At 41.7% G+C, this 19584-nt stretch overlaps 3 protein-coding genes across 3 annotated transcripts; 1 reads left to right on the plus strand and 2 right to left on the minus strand.

The window, feature by feature from the left end:
• Window positions 1-2241: 2241 nt before the first annotated feature.
• Window positions 2242-8872, minus strand: bin2a (bridging integrator 2a). Its single transcript, XM_046396510.1, has 13 exons — window positions 8277-8872; window positions 6171-6278; window positions 5994-6074; window positions 5689-5743; window positions 5505-5599; window positions 5219-5314; window positions 4962-5069; window positions 4768-4853; window positions 4603-4678; window positions 4450-4532; window positions 3474-4074; window positions 3308-3378; window positions 2242-3194 (listed from the first exon to the last, which is right to left on the minus strand). The coding sequence occupies exons 2-12, from the start codon at window positions 6252-6254 to the stop codon at window positions 3325-3327; spliced, it is 1419 nt and encodes a 472-aa protein (XP_046252466.1). The 5' UTR covers window positions 6255-6278; window positions 8277-8872; the 3' UTR covers window positions 2242-3194; window positions 3308-3324.
• On the plus strand, window positions 7014-9907 carry si:ch211-210c8.6. The gene is made up of 5 exons (XM_046396511.1): window positions 7014-7234; window positions 8533-8638; window positions 8865-8971; window positions 9174-9346; window positions 9447-9907. The coding sequence occupies exons 1-5, from the start codon at window positions 7078-7080 to the stop codon at window positions 9723-9725; spliced, it is 822 nt and encodes a 273-aa protein (XP_046252467.1). The 5' UTR covers window positions 7014-7077; the 3' UTR covers window positions 9726-9907.
• Window positions 9908-10663: 756 nt separating this feature from the next.
• Window positions 10664-18415, minus strand: racgap1 (Rac GTPase activating protein 1). Its single transcript, XM_046396509.1, has 17 exons — window positions 18241-18415; window positions 17741-17851; window positions 17423-17625; window positions 17161-17303; window positions 16708-16777; window positions 16532-16585; window positions 16360-16437; window positions 16028-16145; window positions 15683-15825; window positions 15150-15314; window positions 14939-15034; window positions 14039-14237; window positions 13554-13659; window positions 13068-13200; window positions 12283-12409; window positions 12080-12179; window positions 10664-11788 (listed from the first exon to the last, which is right to left on the minus strand). The coding sequence occupies exons 2-17, from the start codon at window positions 17823-17825 to the stop codon at window positions 11713-11715; spliced, it is 1896 nt and encodes a 631-aa protein (XP_046252465.1). The 5' UTR covers window positions 17826-17851; window positions 18241-18415; the 3' UTR covers window positions 10664-11712.
• Window positions 18416-19584: the final 1169 nt, after the last annotated feature.

Here is a 19584-nt window from a genome sequence, read left to right on the forward strand (position 1 = left end):
TCATGTCAGTTATTACAGTATGTCGGGGTAACAAAGCTTGTTTTCTTGTAATAAGAACATAATTTATCTTATTTATCTAATTTATCCACAGGAACTTTTGATGGGCTTATCCCATTTGTTGCAAGAATGTTTTCTTTCGTGATTTGTAATGAGGGCATTTACATCATGGCTGACAGTGTTTGTTATGCCATGTGTAAAGATGTAACAGATTTAATAAGCAGCTGAGAATGCTTTAATGCTGTAGATTGTGTCGATTCAGGCCAGAATGAAGCAGCAGGCTTACATACAGTACATCAGCCTAATGACTGTTCAGAAGGCTACAGCCAAAAGAACTAGATAGATAGATAGATAGATAGATAGATACTTTATTGATCCCAAGGGATCACTGCTATAGAGAAAACCAGCACAGTCCGATGCGTTGATCAATACTGGGCACTGAGCGATCTGACTTTTTCAGCCTTTATCAGCTGCTGCAGCTGTCGAGGCGCCGTCAGTGCATACTGCCCCAGCACTGCTGATCTCTGATAACCATTAGCACTAAGTGATAAGCAGAAATAGCCTTTTGTTTTCTCGTGATAACGGGGCGATTGTGTTGTTAGAATGACAAAATGAGCTTCGTTATTTTGAGATAACTGCATTAAAAAATTATTTGACCACTGGCCTTTCTTGTCTCCTGTACATAATGACTAAAGAGTGACACATTTTTTAAAAAAATTAAAAAATAAAAGAAAAGTTTGGTCAAAGTGTGTGCAGCAGAGGCTTAAATACTGACTTGTAGTTCCCAGTTTAGATCAAGCATTCAGTTTAATCAAAGCAACTTGAAGGCATCTTTCATTTTGTTGGCTTCCTGCGTGGATGGATAATGTAACTGCAGCAAAGTTATTGGACACACAACTATGAAATGCCTGGATATGCGGTATACACTGACATTGCCCAAACATAACATGATGCAGCCCTCTTCACTTTCTGTTTCTAAAAAATATTTTCAAGTCAGTGACAGTTTATAAAAGAAAAGGATTCAAGTTTCACATTCAAGTTTGCTTAAACCTGCAATGTTTTCTTGAATGCTGTCATTTAAAATGTCTGTAGGTTCCTCTTGTGCTTTACTTTTGTCAAAGCTCACATTTCATAGAGCTGTGGATACTTCACTGTCACCTATAAAATCAAAAAGTTTAGTAATTAGTGTCTGTGTTCCCATTTTGATTATCACAATAACAAGCCTTGTAGTTACAGCTGAGTAAGGGAGAGACATTGACACAACACATTTCTGGAGGCTCACATGTAATGCCATAAGCAAACACACCTTTCCTGTAATGAAGGACCTTTTTGGGGTGGGTTGGTGCGGGGGTCCTTTTCATTCGTTCTTCATCCTATACTGCTTATTCCTCAGGATTGTAACTGACTACGGGCGAGAGGCGGGGTTCACCCTGGACTGGTCGCCAGTCAATCGCAGGGCCGACACACAAAGACAGAGAACCACACACTCACACCTAGGGGCAATACAGAGTAGCCAGTTAACCTAATGTGCATGTTTTTGGGACTGTGGGAGGAGTCCCAGAGAAAACCCACGCGGGGAGAACATGCAAACTCCACACAGAAGGGCCCAGGCCGGGATTTGAACCTGGAACCCTCTTGCTATGAGGTGACAGTGCTAACCACTGCACCACCGTGCATGTATAAGTGTTGAAAATGAATTACCAAGACCCTTAGCTTTTTTATGAAGTTGTGCTGGGCTTATACTGATTTTATCTGAGAAATCTGTTCCGAGTGAGGGCTCATTGTTTTTGGGCCTATCATTGTAAACCTCCAATGGCTGAGAAGCAGCCACAGCTATTGACACAATATTTTGAGTTAAATGTTTGGTTAAAATACCCACCAAACTTGACTGCACAGCTGTGGGAATGAATAGTGTAATGGTAAATTATTCAAACTAAACAAAGTGATGCCAAAATAAACAAAGTGATATTGTTTTAGCCACCTGTGGCAGAAGGTCATGGAGGGCAGCCAGGATCCCGGTGTTGATTTTTAGCCCTGCTCTCTGGCTCCTGTATAGGCTAAAAGGAAATGAGAAGTGGGAAGTAGGCCCAGTGGTTAAAGGTGGCTCTCACTACAATGAGGAGGGAGGAAATGGACGCTGGGTAACAACCCTACATGCTCTAAATGGTTTCCAGCCCCACCAGAAACTTTCTTCTTATCAAAGACTGATACACAAATGGATGCGTAATTTAAAACCACGCCTACAGTGTTTTCCTGGTGGGTTGGTGCTATGATTATGGGATGGGAGAAAACAGTTTAATTTTAAGATCTTCACAGTCTTTTTTATATTTCTACACGTGTGTATGTTTCTTCTGCTGTGTTTTTATTTTATTTTTTTTTACCTTTTTTTAATGATTTTTCCAGCACTTGTACTTGCTGTCATGTTTTTAGTTTTTATTCATTTCTTTGTGTGTTTTTTTATGTCTATCCGTCGCATTAGACTGCCTTTTTGGATGTCTGTGAACGAAATGATGAAAAGTACAACTGAAAAAACATTTTTATTATTATTATTATTGTAGACTCCATTCTTCCATCCTTAAACAAATAATTAAAATCAAGCAAATTAGCGTAAACGTGACCCAAAAACGTATTCAGAATTACACAATGAAGTATCTTCTTAGTGAACATCCAATTAACAAATTCCACTAACAGATTTGAGAGTGAAAAAGATGAGACATACCTACATTTATTTCAAACTAAAACAGAAGTTGAAAAAAGTGAATCCCTAAATGTCTTTAAAAACAAAAGGAAATAAAATCAAATTTTAAAACTTGTGTGCAGTTCACTCGTTTGGTCTGTGGCAACACGAGAGCAGAGTTTAGCTCCACTGCAGTAGTCAACCAGACTGTTTTCACTGGGAACATTTTCTCATAATGTAAAGTGCATTAACGTTTGCTAACATTTGGCAGATAAGATAACTAATCTGATTTTAATCTGAATCTGTGGGGTAACAGTATAACAGATGAAACATGGCTTTACCCTTCAGCTTTGCTTTGACTGCATACCGTACATACAACTGATTTCAATACAAGATAAATAAGGAAACTAACACCAACAAGTAAATGCACACTACATCATGGGACCACAGTTGGACACTTCAGGGTCTCCACATTCTTTTCTCCTGTGCAGCTGTTGTCTTCAGTCTTCTCTGTGTTTCTCTGTTGAAATCAACCGAGGACAGACACAGATTTGTGAAAAGCTCAGTTGGACACAGAGACAAAACAGAAAGTAACGAGAAGATTGATGTGCAAGGAAAACATACAAGCCTTACATTAAAGTCTCAATACTTTAAACCATTGTGCTTTTTGAGTCCACAGATGTCTGGTTTTCCACAGGAGTTTCCTAGATGGCACACAAAGATCAGAGGACAGTCATGTATGGCAGAAAACAACAGTAAGCACACAAAGTGGGACTGTGCTGCTAATCAAATGACAGACCTTGTGATGGATGCTCAGGTCCTTCAGCCCAGAAACTTCACCATTCTCCAGTCCGTTTGGTTTCGGAGGTTTGAGGTCTACTGAGCCGTCTTCTCCGTCCTCTTCGATGCGCAGCGGGCTGTCATCTGCTGCAGACAGCTGGAGATCCAAGCTCTCAGAATCACAGGAGTCGTTCAGTTCAGAGCTGCTGTCACTTGGAGGAGCTTTGTCACCGTCTCCCTTATGATCAGACTCTGCAGGAAGCTTAGGCTCAGACCCCTCTTCCTCCACATCCTTCTTCTCTTCCACCTGATTCCTGTCTTCTCCCAAATCTTTTCCAGCCGTCCCCGCCGCAGCGTCTCCTTCATAGGTTGAACTGTGGATCTCGCTGTGGCTCGATCCTGTGTCCAGGTCCTCAGAGGTGGGGCTCTCCAGGACAGACGACTGCGAGGAGACTGTGCGGGAGCTGCCCTCCCTGGACAGAGTGCTGTGGCGAGGCTTCTCTGGGGACCTGAAACTAAACCTCTGGCCAGCTTTAGGACTATAGCTCCTGTGAAACTCAGAAAAACTGGCTTTCCAGGCCTTAGGGGACATCAGAGTCCGTCTCTTCAGGGAGCCATACCTGAAATATTTTTCAAGAGTAACATCAGATAGGGAGCTAGAAACTTAATTGAATTTGTTGGTTTTATCCCAAAACAGAGATATCAGTTTATTAAAATGATTAATCCCAAAATGATAGAAGGTTTGTCAGAGAGCAGCACTCTTTTTCAGTACCGCATCCATGACAGTGAGTGAGGAAAATATAACAAACAATATACCGGTAGTTAATACTGGAGCTCTGGTAGCATCAGTACCTTAGGATTAGGCTGTCAGGACATTTTTCAATTTAGGTTTTGTGATCTATAAAATTTAGCAGAACTGTCATGAGCAGATGATATCATTTTGTGGCTCTCATTTCTTTTGAGCTGCTGACCATTAAAACAAATGAAAAACCTACCGCTGCATTCCCTTGACAGCGAACATCTTGTCGGGATGCTGAGCCTGCAGCTCCTTTATCACATTCTGTAGGTCTTGATTGAGCTGAAAGAAGAGAGGACGGCTCAACATATATTGCATGCCAGCTGACTTAAGATGCTCAGCCACCACATACCGTGCTCATTTCCTTATAGAAGATGACTCGTAAGTTTGATACAGCTGAGAAGACTGAAACGTAGCATCCAATACGGCTAAAAATGAAAAATATCAACATCATGTAAAAACTGTGCAAAGGCCCTCACGTATTACATGACACTAATAAGAAAATAGTCTGTCAAACCTGTCATAAAGTGCAGGCAGCTCCTCTTTTAGTTCGTTGTTGATGCCTTGATAGACCCTTTTGGCAGCATTCATCTCTTCTTCTGCCTGCATTGTGAAATATTGAACTCATCTCAAAGCTCATTTAAGAACAAATGCAGGCTGTAATACACAGTAAAAAAGAAAAAAAAAGCTATTTATGTCATTATTAATCACCTTCTGTATCTTGACATCATCTCTCTTCTTAGCAGCCTGCAGTGCCTCCAGGTGGTGAAGGGAAGAGTCGTAGTCGACCAGTTTTCTTCCCCTTTTGCCTATTTTCTCCTACAGATTGAATATGTGTTATGATATATGGTGTGTGCATGTGCGTGTGTGTGTGAACTACTTGTGTGTCTTTGTAGGTTTTTGTGCGTTTTGTACTCAGGCCTTTTGTCTGTCTGTGTATTCTGTTTGCTTGTTTCTTCTTGTCTTACCCTGACGTCTGGGAACTGGCTCACATAGGTCTCCATGGTGCGTACGGCCTGGTCTAATAGCTTCACCTCGTAGTCATTCCACAGGAGGTCTTCCCCCTTATTAAAAGGCGCAGCATAAAAATTGCATTAATTATGTATAAGGAGAGGGAGGGGGAAAGGGTTTCGGTCCCCCGGCAATGTGTGAATCTTGCTGCTTTTGTACTTTCACAACAAAAAGAATGTGCTACAGTGGAGCTGTAGCAGCTCAGGGTTTTGGGGTTTTTTTACCACCGATGATCGCACCGACCTCTACAATGGCTCCCAAATCTTCCTCTGCAGCCCAGTCAGTTTCATAAGAATCAAACAGAGACTGTGAAAGGCGTCTTGAAGCTTCACGCATGTCTGCAAAAGGCAGAATCGTCTACATGAGACCTGCAGAGGACAGAAACCTATTGTTTTTCTCCGAGTTAAAAAACAAAAACCATTCTTACCTCTCACTGCGTTAATGTAGTTCCTCAGGTCCTTGTATATTCGGTTCCCATCAGCCTGCAAATAGGCAAGAAGTTTGAATGAATGGTAACCTGGAGATTTATTACTTTTATGATGTCTGATTCACTGAGTATATTCAATAAATCATCCCAGTGTTTACATACAATCAAGACAGTGGTGGGAGTTTATCTCAAACTTAAGAATTCAAGCATTTAAACCTATTTTATTGTCCACAATAAACACAACAAAAAGGAAATGGATGCTTAGTTCTCATTAACCAGGGGGGGGGTGGTGGTGGGAGGATTACCTGCTGGTCATTATACTGTCTGAGACAGTTTTCAAATTGATCATCTCTGCTCTCCACGGTCTTTCCCAGCTTTTGAAGTACCTGCAGAAACATCGCATACCTCAAAGCAACAGCAACTAAATGGTAACAAGTTTTTTCTCTTGCTAATGTGGGAAACAAAAACATGCACACCCTTACCTTCTCTTTGCCTCTGCTCAGTCGTCTTTGGACTTTTTTGGTAAAGTCACCAGAGCTGCCTTTGGGACTCGTGCTCTCAGCCATACTTTGTCCTGACTGTGTTTGTTCCTGATGAAGAAGGGAAGGAAAGGACACATTAAAACAATGTCTCAAGACTATGGAGCGTTTGGACGTCTCTCAGCAGTAATGCAAGAAGTACACAGATATTTGTCTCAGTGTGTGTAAAAGTCATGCACTCAAAGGTTCACAAAATATACTTAAAGTTAAAGTACAACAAAGTATTATTGTAGCTGGTGGAGATGAAGTTATACTTTGTATATTTAGCAATATCCTTTATCGAGTCATGTTTTATGAATTGCCACAGGAGGAGTCAGAAGTCACACACATTTAATGTTGGTTTTTGGACTTTTCATTAAATCATGTGATGATATTATGTATCGTAGACACTGAAATCCCTAAATTCCTTGCTGGCATGCATTGAGGAACGTCGTTCTTACGCTGCCGGACTATTTGGCGATGAATTTTTTCACAAAGTGGTGAACCTCTCTCATCCTTGCTTGTGGGCGACAAGCCTGTTGAGGACACCCAATCATGATGCTGTCACCTGGTGCCAGTTTACCTGTCCAGCCTTCCACAACTTTCCCAGTCTTTTCAAACGTGTTGCAGCCATCAAATTCAGAATGAGTATGCAAAAAGCAATAAAGTTTCGTCTGAAGATGAAATATTTTTATTCACTTTCTGTATGTATTTCTGGCCTTGTCCTGTTGCAACAAGTGGATTTTTGTAATTTGTTAGAAACTACGATACCCAGCGTGCCATGCGGTCAAGCCACGCCCAGGTGTAGTATGGCAGCTGTGAACTTTAACCATATTGTTGCTACTTCTTCGGGTGTAGGAGGAGTGGCCCCATGACAAACTATCAGATTTCTGTGCAGCTCGCCGACCTGCAGGACCTGATCATGGGGAGCACTTTGATCAAATGTGCCGCCACGGACGTGGGCATCCAGTGGGCCGGCTGGGCTCTGGCTGCAGCCTTCAAAACCGAGAAGTTTTATGATTTGGCAGGTAAAGTGGAAAACCGACGAACGTTTCCCTTCGCGGGTATTGATTTGCGGGCCATGATGTGCTGACTGTTTTTCTTTTTATTTCCCAGCCTGACTTGTTATTCACCACAATTAATTGGAGTAAACTCGACAGAAAATCGAAAGTCACATTTAAGTGGGGAAAAACAGAATGTAGAAGGACTACTTATCCATAATTCAACTGTTATTTAATTTGAAAATAGCGTGCTTTTATACGCCGCACTCTTGTTCAACTGTCATTCTTATAAAACCGGTGTTATCTAAAAGAGCTTTGTTGTGAAACGAGCAGAGCTCCTCCTTCAGCTTAGGAAGCGGCGCACAGATCCAATCAGCTTAAGCCAATGGGCCCGAGTCAGCAGGGGCGCACCGAGGAATCCCGGGACCCTCTTTTTAAACGTGAAAGGGGGCTTTTTGTGGGCCCCAATCAAGAGTTAACACAACCTGTGCTGCTTCCCAGTAACAAAGTTTTTCCTCCGTGGAGGAAAATTACTGTATTTTCTGGTTCTATTCATTTTTTATTACTGTTTCCTAGCACCGAAACAATTAATAATTGATTAAGTAGTGGACAGTAACTGCAACTATTTTGATAGTATATGTTATGCATGCATGCATGCATGTATGTATGTTTAAGCCAGTATGACCTGCCATTCCCCAGTTCCATCTACGTAACTGTGAGAGCTTTCAGCTTTTGCTTTTGTAAACTTGATATCTTTGAGTTTTGGACCAAAAAAAAGCAATGGTTGGGTGTCACCCTGGGCAGGTGATCAACATTTTTCACCATTTGTTTAGAATATTAAATCATATTAAAATAATCATTAGTATAATGTTTAGTTGCAGCCCTGGTAATCTCACTTTTTACCCAGTCGGACTGAGTTTTAATAAAGTGATTTACGTTTGGGATTAAGCATTAAAAGTTAAGCATACAACCGAAGATAAAGTCAAAGAAAGAATTCAAATTATCAGGTGCCTGCAGGCTTCAATGAAATCATCAAGTCATTTGTTATATGTAGAACAGTGCATCTTACCTGTCAACACCAGTGTCTGATTTCTTTAAAATTTCACAAATGAAACACCTTGACACTTCTTTTTACTTGTCCTCTTCTGGTTCTCCCCTGTGCGCTGTGCTTCTGGATATTTTACCCTTGAACTTTGGAACCAATTGTCTACAGTATCCTGGGTAAAAGATTTATTGGACACGCCTTACCCTGGAACAACTAGAGCCACCCGCCTTATCCATATCCCAACCACCCTGAGTGTATAGCCTCTCTCTCTTCTTACCAGGATCTGGCACATTTATACTACTTGCCCACCTGAGTCGGATCTGGGGAGGAGCCAGTCACGTCCGTCAGAAGGTGCAGACTGGGTTGGTGACAACATGGGGAGTCAGGTAAGTATGGCAGCATGGATCCCCATTGTTATAAACTCAGTGTGTAGTTGAGCAAAACTCCCACAGAGGAATGAAGATTATATCCCCTGGCTTTCAAACCAGCAGAGTTTATGGAGGGTCCTTGGCAAGGTCAGAAGAGGAACTGATGAATGTGGAACCTTAAAGTCAGGTTAATGAATAATGCTCCAGTTAATGTGAATGGATGTTAACTGTGCTCTCCCTGCAGGCTGGGCACATTCCTCTTCATGCGGATCTTGAAGGAAGGTCATGATCGCAGGTTCAACAATGTCAGAGACAGCCCAGGGACTTTCTTTGTATATTGGACAATTCAAGGTACTCGGAAGCGATGTAAATGCCTTCCTCTCATTGCCGTAGTCCTTGACCAGCTCAGCACTAAACTTAAGGGAGGGTCGCGTTGTATAAATCACTGTCTAGTTTTAGCCCTTTGTATATGTATTTATTCTACATAGGAGCTCTTGGTTACAGTAAGTTAGATGTGTGGTTGGAAATGATTAATTTTTCCTGTTTCTCTCAGCTGTGTGGATATTTATGACCCTCCTGCCCACCCTCATGCTGAACAGTGAGAAGCGAGATGTGCCTCTAGGAACGAGGGACTATATTGGCTGGACTGTATGGGGCCTTGGCTTTGCTGCTGAGGCTATTGCTGACCAGCAGAAATGGCTTTTCAAGCGTGACCCAGATAATGCTGTAAGTTAACAGACGTCACGTTATGCAACCCTGAACTGCATTAATGCCCCGTTTGCTGAATGTAATAACTGTGTTGTCCAAATTGCTTTTGTGCCTCCAGGGGAAGTTCATCCAGAGTGGACTATGGGCCTACAGCAGACACCCAAACTACTTTGGAGAGATCCTGCAGTGGGCGGGTCTCTGGCTCTCGGCCTCGTCGGTGATGAAGGGTCCCCAGTACTTGAGCGTGGTGTCGCCCCTCTTCGTCTGGTTCTTGTTACGTTATGTCAGTGGCATCCCCATCCTGGAGAAGCAGGCCATGAAGAAGTGGGGGACTGACCCCACCTTCCAGGCCTACATTAAGAACACTCCCCTTCTCTGGCCGTGGCCCAAATTTTGATGTTACATGTCTGTTGTTTGAATGTTGCCTCAAATGTTGTACCAGTTAATTGCTTCCACACAAAGAACAAAATACACATTCAAGTCAACTTCTGAGAAGAATACTTTGAAAGGACTGTGTAGTTATAGTATTTTTCTGTCACTTTTATACTCACCATGTAAAATAAATTCCAGTTCATCATTCCTAGTCTTTATGTAAGATCTTTGACATGATTCTGAGCAAGAACATCTGCACCAGAGACACTGAAGCTTTCAATGTGCTTCACCAAAAGCCATGTCCAGCAATTAATGATACCTTATTGATTCCAAAGGAAAATTTGAAATTATCTGAAATCAACAATCTGACATTCATTCCCACTTTACTCAGTGATTGGCCAGTTGTGTGGAGCTGAGAAAGAACTTTACTCTCAATTTTACCCACCCCCACCCCTTTTTTCTTGTCACTTCATATGCACAAAGGGTACTTTCACCCCACCTTCAAATGTGAACTGTTCAGAACAGCTATTAACTTTTCAGCCTACCTTAAATCACCCTATAACTCTTACAGTGCTATCCTCAACAACCCTTTGTGGCAGTTTACGACTCCTTCACACAACAACTAGGTGCACTGGTGACCGAGATATGACCTCAGCTGTACTCAAGGTGTGAACTAAATCTACAGAAGTTAAATGCCTAGCACTGCCATCAGTCGGATTAGAAGAGATTTGAATACAAAATAAAAAAATGTAAAAAAATAATGAAAAACCAGTCTGGCTGCCTTTGTATTTCCAGATCTGTTTTTAGGTTATAAATTACAAAACGATACAGTGCAGAGGTCAAAGCAGAACCGACTACGACAGGACGTTTAATTATGCGTTAATCTGGATCATAGATTCTCATAACATTAATATTCAAGAAGCTAGAAAACAGCATTAAACAAAGAAGACAAGACATTTTTGCAAAGGTTAGAAATGTATTTTATAAGTTACATGAATTTCAGTTTGTGTATTTGTGTACAGAAGTTGTCCTAAAAGTTTAACAATGCCACAGCAACTGAACTGGCCAATCGCACAAAGTAATTACCATTTGCATCAGATTTCTCATAAGTCACCTCCCACAGAACAAACATTACACAGAGCAATAAACACTGGAGCAAAAAATGATCAGACAAAGATTACAACCCATCACAAATCAGTGAACAATGTTCTACTGGCAGTGCAGGATCTACCGGAAAACACAACAGCACTAAAGATTCTCAAAAAGAATCGTCCACTTTTTCAAGTGATTAATGCCAGTCACCAAAAGCGTCACACTCAGTCATGTTTGCAAGTGACGACTGAGAAGATCTGGCCAATGAGAAAGATGGGATCTGAGGTCTTAGCACCACTGTCTGTAGTTACAGTAGGAAAAAGACAGGACAGTGTGAGAGCTTAACATTTACTGCACAATTCACTGGGGGATGAAGACAATCAAAACTTGATAGAAATGAAATACAAACACTGAAACTAAAAAATAATGTCACACATCCAATTACATCCTAGAATGAAATGCCTAAGAATCAGTTTTTTCAACCTCTGAGTGACACATGAGCTGAAAAACTGCCAAAAGAAATGATTAAAACACAATAGCAGGTCACTATAAAACTGCATATTCCTGTACAAATGTTCACCTAGGCACACTTTTTTTTTTAATATGAAGGAGTAAATATGCAGCACATTTTCATGTGTTACGAGGTGAATGAGAAGGTTTTGTTAAACAGACAAGTGTGCATAGATAGAAAAACCTACCATTTGATTACAAAAATAATCATTTTACAAACACATAAAAATAATCAAAATACAACTCTAACCATGGTGAAATATTAAAACGATAATACGTAAGAAGACTTAAGATGGAGCAATTTGTAGCTAATATCAAAGCAGTACCATGTTATGTGTTAAGCACAAAATGCAAAAATGTATTGGCTGTTACTGCAGTATTAGCAAAAGGTTAAATTTAGCTGCTTTGGATTATTTGAGGAGTGGCGAAGCAAAGAATTTTCCTTGGCGAGAAAAGTCGACCACGGATTTGCTCTTGCTTCCAAATCTGCAACAAAAGAGTGTGCATAATGACATTTAGTGGAATTAGGAGTCAAAGTCAATAAAGCAGAGTCCACTGAAGGATAATGAGATACTGTACAGAAGATTAACTTCTATGAAAGACGCGCAAATGAAATCAGCTTTTCTTTAAAATCGGACTGAAATATACTCATAGCTCTCCTGAACATTTGAATCAGCAGCACGCAGCACTCACTCTAGAGGCAATTAATCACGAGTTCATCGATTGTAAAAACAGATTTAAAGCAGTGCAGGCGGAGGACGGTGCTTGTGTGTTTACCTGGGTGTCAAGGTGGACTTCATGCGCTGAGACAAGGAGCTGGAGGAGGGGGTTTTATTGAGCTGGTGCTCCGGAGTGGTCAGAGGTCCCAGCATACTCACTGCAACAGCACAAACATTAAGATGAAACATCAAATAGCAAAGAGCTGTGCCGACACTCATAAACGCTGCCCGGGCTAAACGCAAAGTTTAGAAAGCTCGTACTTCTCTCGGGGGTGGCATAGCAGTTTGCGTTCTCGATGATCAGGTGATTCAAGTTCGGCTGCTCATTTCCTGCCATCACAAACTGGCCCCAGTAATCTGCAGGCAGAGCCAACAGGCGCTCCACGACCTGAACAGACAAGAATTAGTAAAAGTGCAAAAGATCGGGGTACATATTTCACCACGTTGCCTCATCCTATCCCAGCAGTGCCGAGCCGGTTATGTAGATGCCTCGGGCGAGACAGCAGGGAATTTGAAAAAAGTCTATGGTATTCTTTGAAGTGCACTGTTATTATTTAGTATGTAACTTTTTTTGTGGTTTCCATATGTTTTAGTAGGTTGGTCTCTCATACTATTCTAGAGTTAGAAAATTAATATAAAATATAGGATGGCTTTCATTGTGAAGCAGCCACAGGAAATGCAATAAAATGATAACCATCAGAAATGCATCTGCAAGCAAACGACACAGCAATTTTTGGCCTCGTTTGATAGTAAATCAGCTTGAAATATTGCATGTGAAGGAGCGAGGGAGTGCAGCCACAGCGAGCTGTTAGATGAAGAGCTGCAGGCGACAGGCTGCACGTACACATCAGAAAAGGTTATTCACCCGCTTCTTTATCAAAACAACACAAGCTCACTGCTCCTCCGTTTTATTTCTGACAAAGTTGCTGCTCAACAAGTTTGCTGCCCCCAGAAAGAAACACTTACTGTTACCACCGGTTACTTTATATAACAAAACATTGAAGAAACATAACATGCTGTAAACCTGATGAATTGTTCAGGCCTACCTTAGGCTGTCGTTTGGTGTCCTGTAGGATTGTCATAGGGTCAGGGTTGGCAACTGCATGGCCCACAATAGTCGGACCAAACACTCGAGCCAGATTACTGATGTCCATCCGAGTGTCCACACTGCCAGCAACTCTAAAAATGTTTATGAGACTGAATTATGTCTCTATATATGTGAAATATCATATAACACTGTTTAAAAGTATATTTCTCCTTAAATAAACTGAAAATCAGTAAATGTGGTACACTTGAGGTCTGAGCACATGTTTGCCTTAAGCAATTTAATTCAATTAAATTTAGAAGATACAGCAAAATTCAAAAACATAAGTTACAGAGAGACTTCCGTGAATATCAGCAAATCCCAACACTGAATTTGTAGCAGGGATATACAAAGCATTAAAGTCAATGCTTTTTAATCAGCTACACTGGGATATGCAAAACCAAAACAGGAATACTGGTAACATATTTAGAAGAGAGTGGCTTCTCACCTCTGAAGATGCAGGACTAAGAATGCCAGCGTGTCTCTGTTTGGCTGTGGCAGGTCACTGATGGTTTGGTACATCAGAGCTATGCTGTTGTCGTCGTCTGAAACCTCTGAAAGGGAACAAAGAAAACAGTTTTGTCAGCAGAGAGCGAGAAATGGGAGCTTGAGTGGATTTATTGACAGGCTGAAAAGAAAATGCATTTAGCTCCAGTGACAAATAAATACTAGAGAAACAAAGTGAGAGTTCCAGGCAATCTCCCGCCTGCAGTTTCCATCACTGCTCAGCACAAATTGCAAAGACAACATAGAAACATGTATTTAACAAGACAGTTAAACTAAGAGGTTGCCCAAACTTTCAATACCTACCATAAATTGCTTTTATTTAGTGTGCCATTAGTTTTCTCTCTATTTTTGTTTTTTAATTGGAGCCATCCACATTTTAAAACAGCTACCAACCACACAGGCATCATGTTCCAGTCGCAGACATACCGGCTGCCTCCATGAAAGGACGGTTGAGGCCAAAGGTGAGCAGAGGCTCCTTGAGGTTCCTCAGGAAGTCCTTGAGGAGGCCAGTGATGGCGTGGATATCGTCCACCTTGCTGAGCACGGGAACAGTTTTGCCTCGGAGAAACTTCTCCTTCAACTCCTTCACCGTGCGATCAGCGCCGGACAGACGGTACAGTCCAGCCTGAGAGGGAAGAAATGCAGATACTTATCATTTACCATTTAATTTTCTTCAGTGATCTCCTGCATGTAACTCCCTGTAAAACCACAACTTATTGTGGTTATATTTATATTTGTGTACAAATTAAACAAGATGTGTGTTATTTACAGAGATGTGGTGGTGATAAATGGTGTAACTGTAGACAGAGCTAGGCTAGTTAGCCCTGTCTTTATGCTAAGTTAATTGTCTGCTGGCTCTCGCTTCATATTTGTAAACTTGTGGGATTTTTTTTGTGTCAAAAAATTAATTCAAGTCCAACCTTTAGCTAGATAGAGATAGATAGATAGATAGATAGATAGAGAGAGAGAGAGAGAGAGAGAGAGAGAGAGAGACAGAGAGAGAGAGAGTGAGTGAGAGATAGAGATAGAGAGAGAGAAACCCCTAAAATTTTCTCTGCTGATGTTTAAAGCTGAAGGATGACATTAATGCCCTCAGGCTTCAGGAGATAAAGAAAGTGAAATAGGATCAAAACAGAAAACAAAAAGAAGGAAGGGACAGCAGGACAGTCAGAGAAATCTATAGATTTGGAGGCCTTCCAAAGTCCAAAAACTCAGGAACAGATTGTAAAATCTTAGTTGCAGCTCTGTCTCAGTTTAAGGGAAACACAACTACTGGGATACAACGCTTTGCCACCTTTCATATTTCTGCAGGAAAACACCACCCACCTCATGCAGGCCCCTTTGCTCGATCTCGCTGATACAGTGGACTACAAGAGACGGAATCATGGGCGCTGTGTCAGGGACATAGTCTGCAAGCACACCCTGTAAACATGTGAGACATGAAGTGAACTGTTAGCACCCTGATAACTGGAAAACTGCATCCGTGTACCTGCACATCAACAGAGGAGTCAGTAATGAAAAATGTTCTCACACACACCTCCCCGATTTTGACCGGTGTGCCACACAGGTTGGGGATGCACGGCAGAGGGCAACGCTCGCGACATTCGGGGTGCGAGACCACCCTGCAGTCGCGGCACTTCAGTGAAATCTTGCCAAACTTGATCCTCTTTCCGCAGGGTACGCACGATTCAGGCTTAATGACCTATAAAGAACATTCAACTTGAGGATTTGGGAAGATGGTCAAAACTGTGGCTCAGCAGTTACATAAATGTTCAGCTAAACCAAGAATCGACACTTTGTTTATGGCAGTGCATAAATAGGGCCGCCCTACATGAGGAGCAAAAGTCTTCCAATATAAAAGAAAAAAGTTTCATAACAGAAAAAAAACATAGAAATAGATGACATACAAGGAAACTTCAGTGCCAAGACTGATGAACTTAATGGTCTAATAGCAAAAAAAACATTAAGTTGAAGACAACAGACCTGCCCTTCAATCCTCCCCCCAAAATGCTTTTCTAGCCAGATTAATTCACTTTGCAATTCTCTCACAGAAACTCTTTTCACTCTTACAGTTTTGGAGACAAACTCATGATGACGGACACCCCCTTGGCTCTGCGGTGTGCTGGGTTGCATTTTCATCTCCCCCTCAGGGTTGCCAGGCTGCTTGAAGACATCCTCAGACTTGACAGATTCAGAGTCCCAGTCCATGGCAGCTGAACGGGAGATACCAGCATGTCACACAGCATTCTCCAGTTATGAAAAAATATTCTGTCAAACCACTGCTAATGCGTACTCAGACTCAATAACAGGCAGTCTCTTTGAAATTATGTTTTGATTTTTTTTATTTTGAATGCATCACAATAGGGCCCAGTGTACCACCCACGGTCTAATACTGCACCGTAACAAAAGTCTTACCAGTCTTTCTCCTGCTGCGAGTCCAGTAAGGCACAGTCTCAATGGTGGAAACTGCCTCAACAGGTCCTCCATTCACTGGGACTGTCACGGTGGTCTTTGTCACGAGGGTCTCATTTCCCTGTTCAAATAGATTAAAAAGAAAACTTTCAGAGCAGCAACATACACCAAACTAAGTCGTACGAGTTGGTCACACGCTTGCAATAATGTCACCAGCTTTGGTTCACTTATTTTTATTGTTTATATATGAAGACATCGTGGTCATGTGTAATATCAACACATAGACTAGTAATGAAAAGGCAGCAATGGTATCCAGACTTGAGCGAAAACCCTACCGCCTCTGAAGTTCTGCCTGTTGATCGAGACCGCTTGGCAGTGAGTGGAGGACCATCAACGTGATTTCTCGAGGAGCGCTGAAACCAAGATGGCAGACATGAGATCCACACCTCCACCTGAACGTGGAGTCCTTTGTCCAAAGACCATAAGGTGCACATGTACTTAACTTACCCGTTTTTCTCGCTTCTTCAGCCGCACCGTCCTCACGGTGGAGGAGTCCCAGTCCTGTCATGGATCAAATACACCAGCAGAAGATTTCAAAATTGAACAGGAGATGCAGACATGCAGATTTTACTGCATGTGATGTTAATTTAACTCTACATTAGACTGAAAAGGTAAGCACTTACAAGTGAGTCATCAGTTTTGTCATAGCTGATATCTGACAAGATGGAAGCAGACTCATCTATCGTCGTCAGTCTGTCAGGAGGGACAGAATGTGTTAAACCACTCAGAAGCATTTTCCATATAAAGAATTTATTAACATTTTCTTTCATCCAGAACATTTTTTTCCAAACTGTGTTATTTGTCATCTCATCCTTTAGAAAAACCTAAATAGCAAGTAAACTTCTGAGGTGCATTCATGCGATAAATAGATTGAAATGGGAATGGATGTGGAAATTTACTTCCACAAGTCAGCTTGTGAATACAATTCTGGATTACATCAAGTGTGAGATGTTCCCCACATGCAAATGAAGCCCCACCTCCCCCCCTAAGAAACTCTGCATGGTCAGGAACCAGAACTATAAATGAACTATAAAACATGTCTATACTATAAATCGCTGCATGCATGACTTTATTACCTTCGGCTGGTATTCAGGTTGGCTGCTGCCTGCGAGTTTGTGCTCAGGAAGGCCAAAGCTGAGCGCTGCTCTGCACTCAGCTGGATGCTGTTTGTGGATGCCTCACTGGTCAAGAGGTCCCGGATCAACTGAATCTGACGGTCCTGTATTATAGAAATGCAAGCAGAGCACAGCTGAGAAACTCCTTGAACCAGATAAAATAACAGTGGATGAAAATAAAAAATACATCCACAAACAAGGGTCTACATTTGCCCTAACATACCAGCTTCTCACAGTCAGCCTCAGCCTTTTGTCTGCGCCGGATCTCCACGTCTACCTGGTTGCGGGCATGTTTCAGTTTGACTTCCAAGGCTCCCCTCTCCGTCTCTGTTTTGGTGAGGGCCTCTTTGCAGGATCCCAGTTCCTGCTCAGTCCATAGCCATTTACGACGACATTCATCAAAGTTTTGTGCCATCTGGATGAAGTCTGGGAAACAGGATGCACATGCAGTAAACATGTGACATGCATCTGTACAGGACACTACGGAATACAGTGTCTCAAATGTTAATAAAGATAACGCCAAGAACCATAAACTACTCACTGGGTTCAATGTTCTCATTGAGGAGGTCAACTTGCATCCTCAGCTTATCATATAAGCTCTGGAGGCTCAGCACAGCCGTCTCCATTGTGTTATGTTCTATACCAAGACACCCTTAAAATAGATACAGCGATAAATTACATTTAACTCATACGATAAGAGCGACTGAAGACACCTGGTAAACAATAAATCCGCATATCCCTACGTTTAATGGAAAAGACAAGAATGCATAAAAATATCCATTAGCCCCGTTATAACCACAAACTCGCCTAAACGTCTAGGTTAACGTTGTCCTTCATTTGTCACATCGTTTGGTTCATCTTCTGGCTAGTTACTACAACTGCATGGAAACTCACTAACTTACACTCTACAGTCTATTTAGTCAACTCAACTGTATGACTGAAAAAAATAACATGGCGGTTGCGACAGGTCTGGCTTTAGATCCAAACGTTAACTTCTGTTACTCCCAAGCTAGCAAATATTACCGGGCAACAGTTACCTACCGTTTCAGTAGCGAAAGAAGACAGCAAAAACCTTGCGGTGATGTTTAGCGCTGTGCTTTTTTCCCCTTTACTTTCTTTAGAGAGCAGTTTGTCGTATCTTTGTCCACATCCTTCCGCAGCCACACAGCTGCAATGAGCGCCTAGCATTTCAAATTTCGCCGCTAGCCAATGAGGGAAGAACACCCCGCTGGTGTCAGGACAGAGGGAAGAAAGCAACTTCCGAGTAGGGTTTTTCAAAATAAAACAATCCTAACGGTTGGCGGTCGTTTCAGTGGCTACAGCACGGGTACACACAGGCAGAAACCTGAATGAAATACGAACGATAAACGTGCGCTTAAAATTATATTGTTACTAATGCTAACAATCAAAGAAACAAACAAATACGGAGCCAAAATCGGCACACAAGGAGAAGAAAAGGGTTAAACTTCCGGTCACGACTTTCAAAATAAATACTGCAAAAGGAAGTTTTTTTTAGGAGTGTGTAAGCTAAATGGAAAAATAACGGCTACGGAGAGCCTGTGAGGTAGTACATGAAGTTTAACCGACAACGTCCGCGTTCTACGGCTGGGGGATATTAAGGTGTCTTGCATCTGAAGGAGAGCTTGGAATGAACATCAGAAACCTTTATTTATCACCAGCTACACTACTTTTGATTTTGACCAAGTCATTCACCCCAGTTATTTTCTTTTAAAGGGGTTCTTTCGTAATTATTCAGCAATTTTATAATACATGGAGAAGTATGGTGTAAAATGTCCCCAGCATGTCTCGAAGGTCCTTTGAAACTGTAGCATTGCTATAAGAAGTATAACTGCATTATAACGTGCACAGCTAGATGATGAGTTTACAATTATTGTGAAGCAATAGAACTAATTATATCAGTACTCAATCATAGCAACAAAAAACATACAGAAACTAGGGATAATAATTAATTATGGATAATTATTAATTCACTCCGTTTTGAATGCTGAAACAACTGAAGCCGCCTGGTAAAGCTATATGCCCATCCTCCTGTCATGATTAATGTTGAGTCAATCGATATAAGCACATTGGAAATAGGAGAATGAATGGGAGAGGAAAAAGGGAGAGAGGGAGGGAGGAAGGGAGGGAGGGAGAGAGCACCAGCCTGCTGAGGACAAACTTGAAAGGAGCAGAGCATGCAGAAAAAGCTCCGCAAGACAACAGTGCAGCTGCTGCTCGGCGGGTTTTGAAGCTACGAGAGGCAGCACAGCTTCTTGGGGATTACAATGATTGCCACAACTCAACAAAACATGACCACGGAGCTGGTATGTGTGTGTTTTTATGTTTCTTTTTAAAAAAAAATATATATAAATATATACTTAGTTT

This window comes from Scatophagus argus, chromosome 8 (assembly GCF_020382885.2).
Source record: "Scatophagus argus isolate fScaArg1 chromosome 8, fScaArg1.pri, whole genome shotgun sequence".
In the NCBI taxonomy this organism is placed as follows: domain Eukaryota; kingdom Metazoa; phylum Chordata; class Actinopteri; family Scatophagidae; genus Scatophagus; species Scatophagus argus.

Coding starts and splice junctions, on each gene's coding strand:
- si:ch211-210c8.6 (XM_046396511.1), top strand. CDS start 7,078: ATGACAAACTATCAGATTTCTGTGCAGCTCGCCGACCTGCAGGACCTG. Junction 8,639..8,864: donor GTGACAACATGGGGAGTCAG/GTAAGTATGGCA, acceptor CTCTCCCTGCAG/GCTGGGCACATTCCTCTTCA. Junction 9,347..9,446: donor AGCGTGACCCAGATAATGCT/GTAAGTTAACAG, acceptor TTGTGCCTCCAG/GGGAAGTTCATCCAGAGTGG.
- racgap1 (XM_046396509.1), bottom strand. CDS start 17,825: ATGGAGACGGCTGTGCTGAGCCTCCAGAGCTTATATGATAAGCTGAGG. Junction 14,238..14,938: donor AGCAAAGGGGCCTGCATGAG/GTGGGTGGTGTT, acceptor CTTCCCTCTCAG/GCTGGACTGTACCGTCTGTC. Junction 13,660..14,038: donor TCCTTTCATGGAGGCAGCCG/GTATGTCTGCGA, acceptor GTTCCCTTTCAG/AGGTTTCAGACGACGACAAC.
- bin2a (XM_046396510.1), bottom strand. CDS start 6,254: ATGGCTGAGAGCACGAGTCCCAAAGGCAGCTCTGGTGACTTTACCAAA. Junction 5,070..5,218: donor GCCAGTTCCCAGACGTCAGG/GTAAGACAAGAA, acceptor TTCAATCTGTAG/GAGAAAATAGGCAAAAGGGG. Junction 4,679..4,767: donor CTGCCTGCACTTTATGACAG/GTTTGACAGACT, acceptor TTTCATTTTTAG/CCGTATTGGATGCTACGTTT.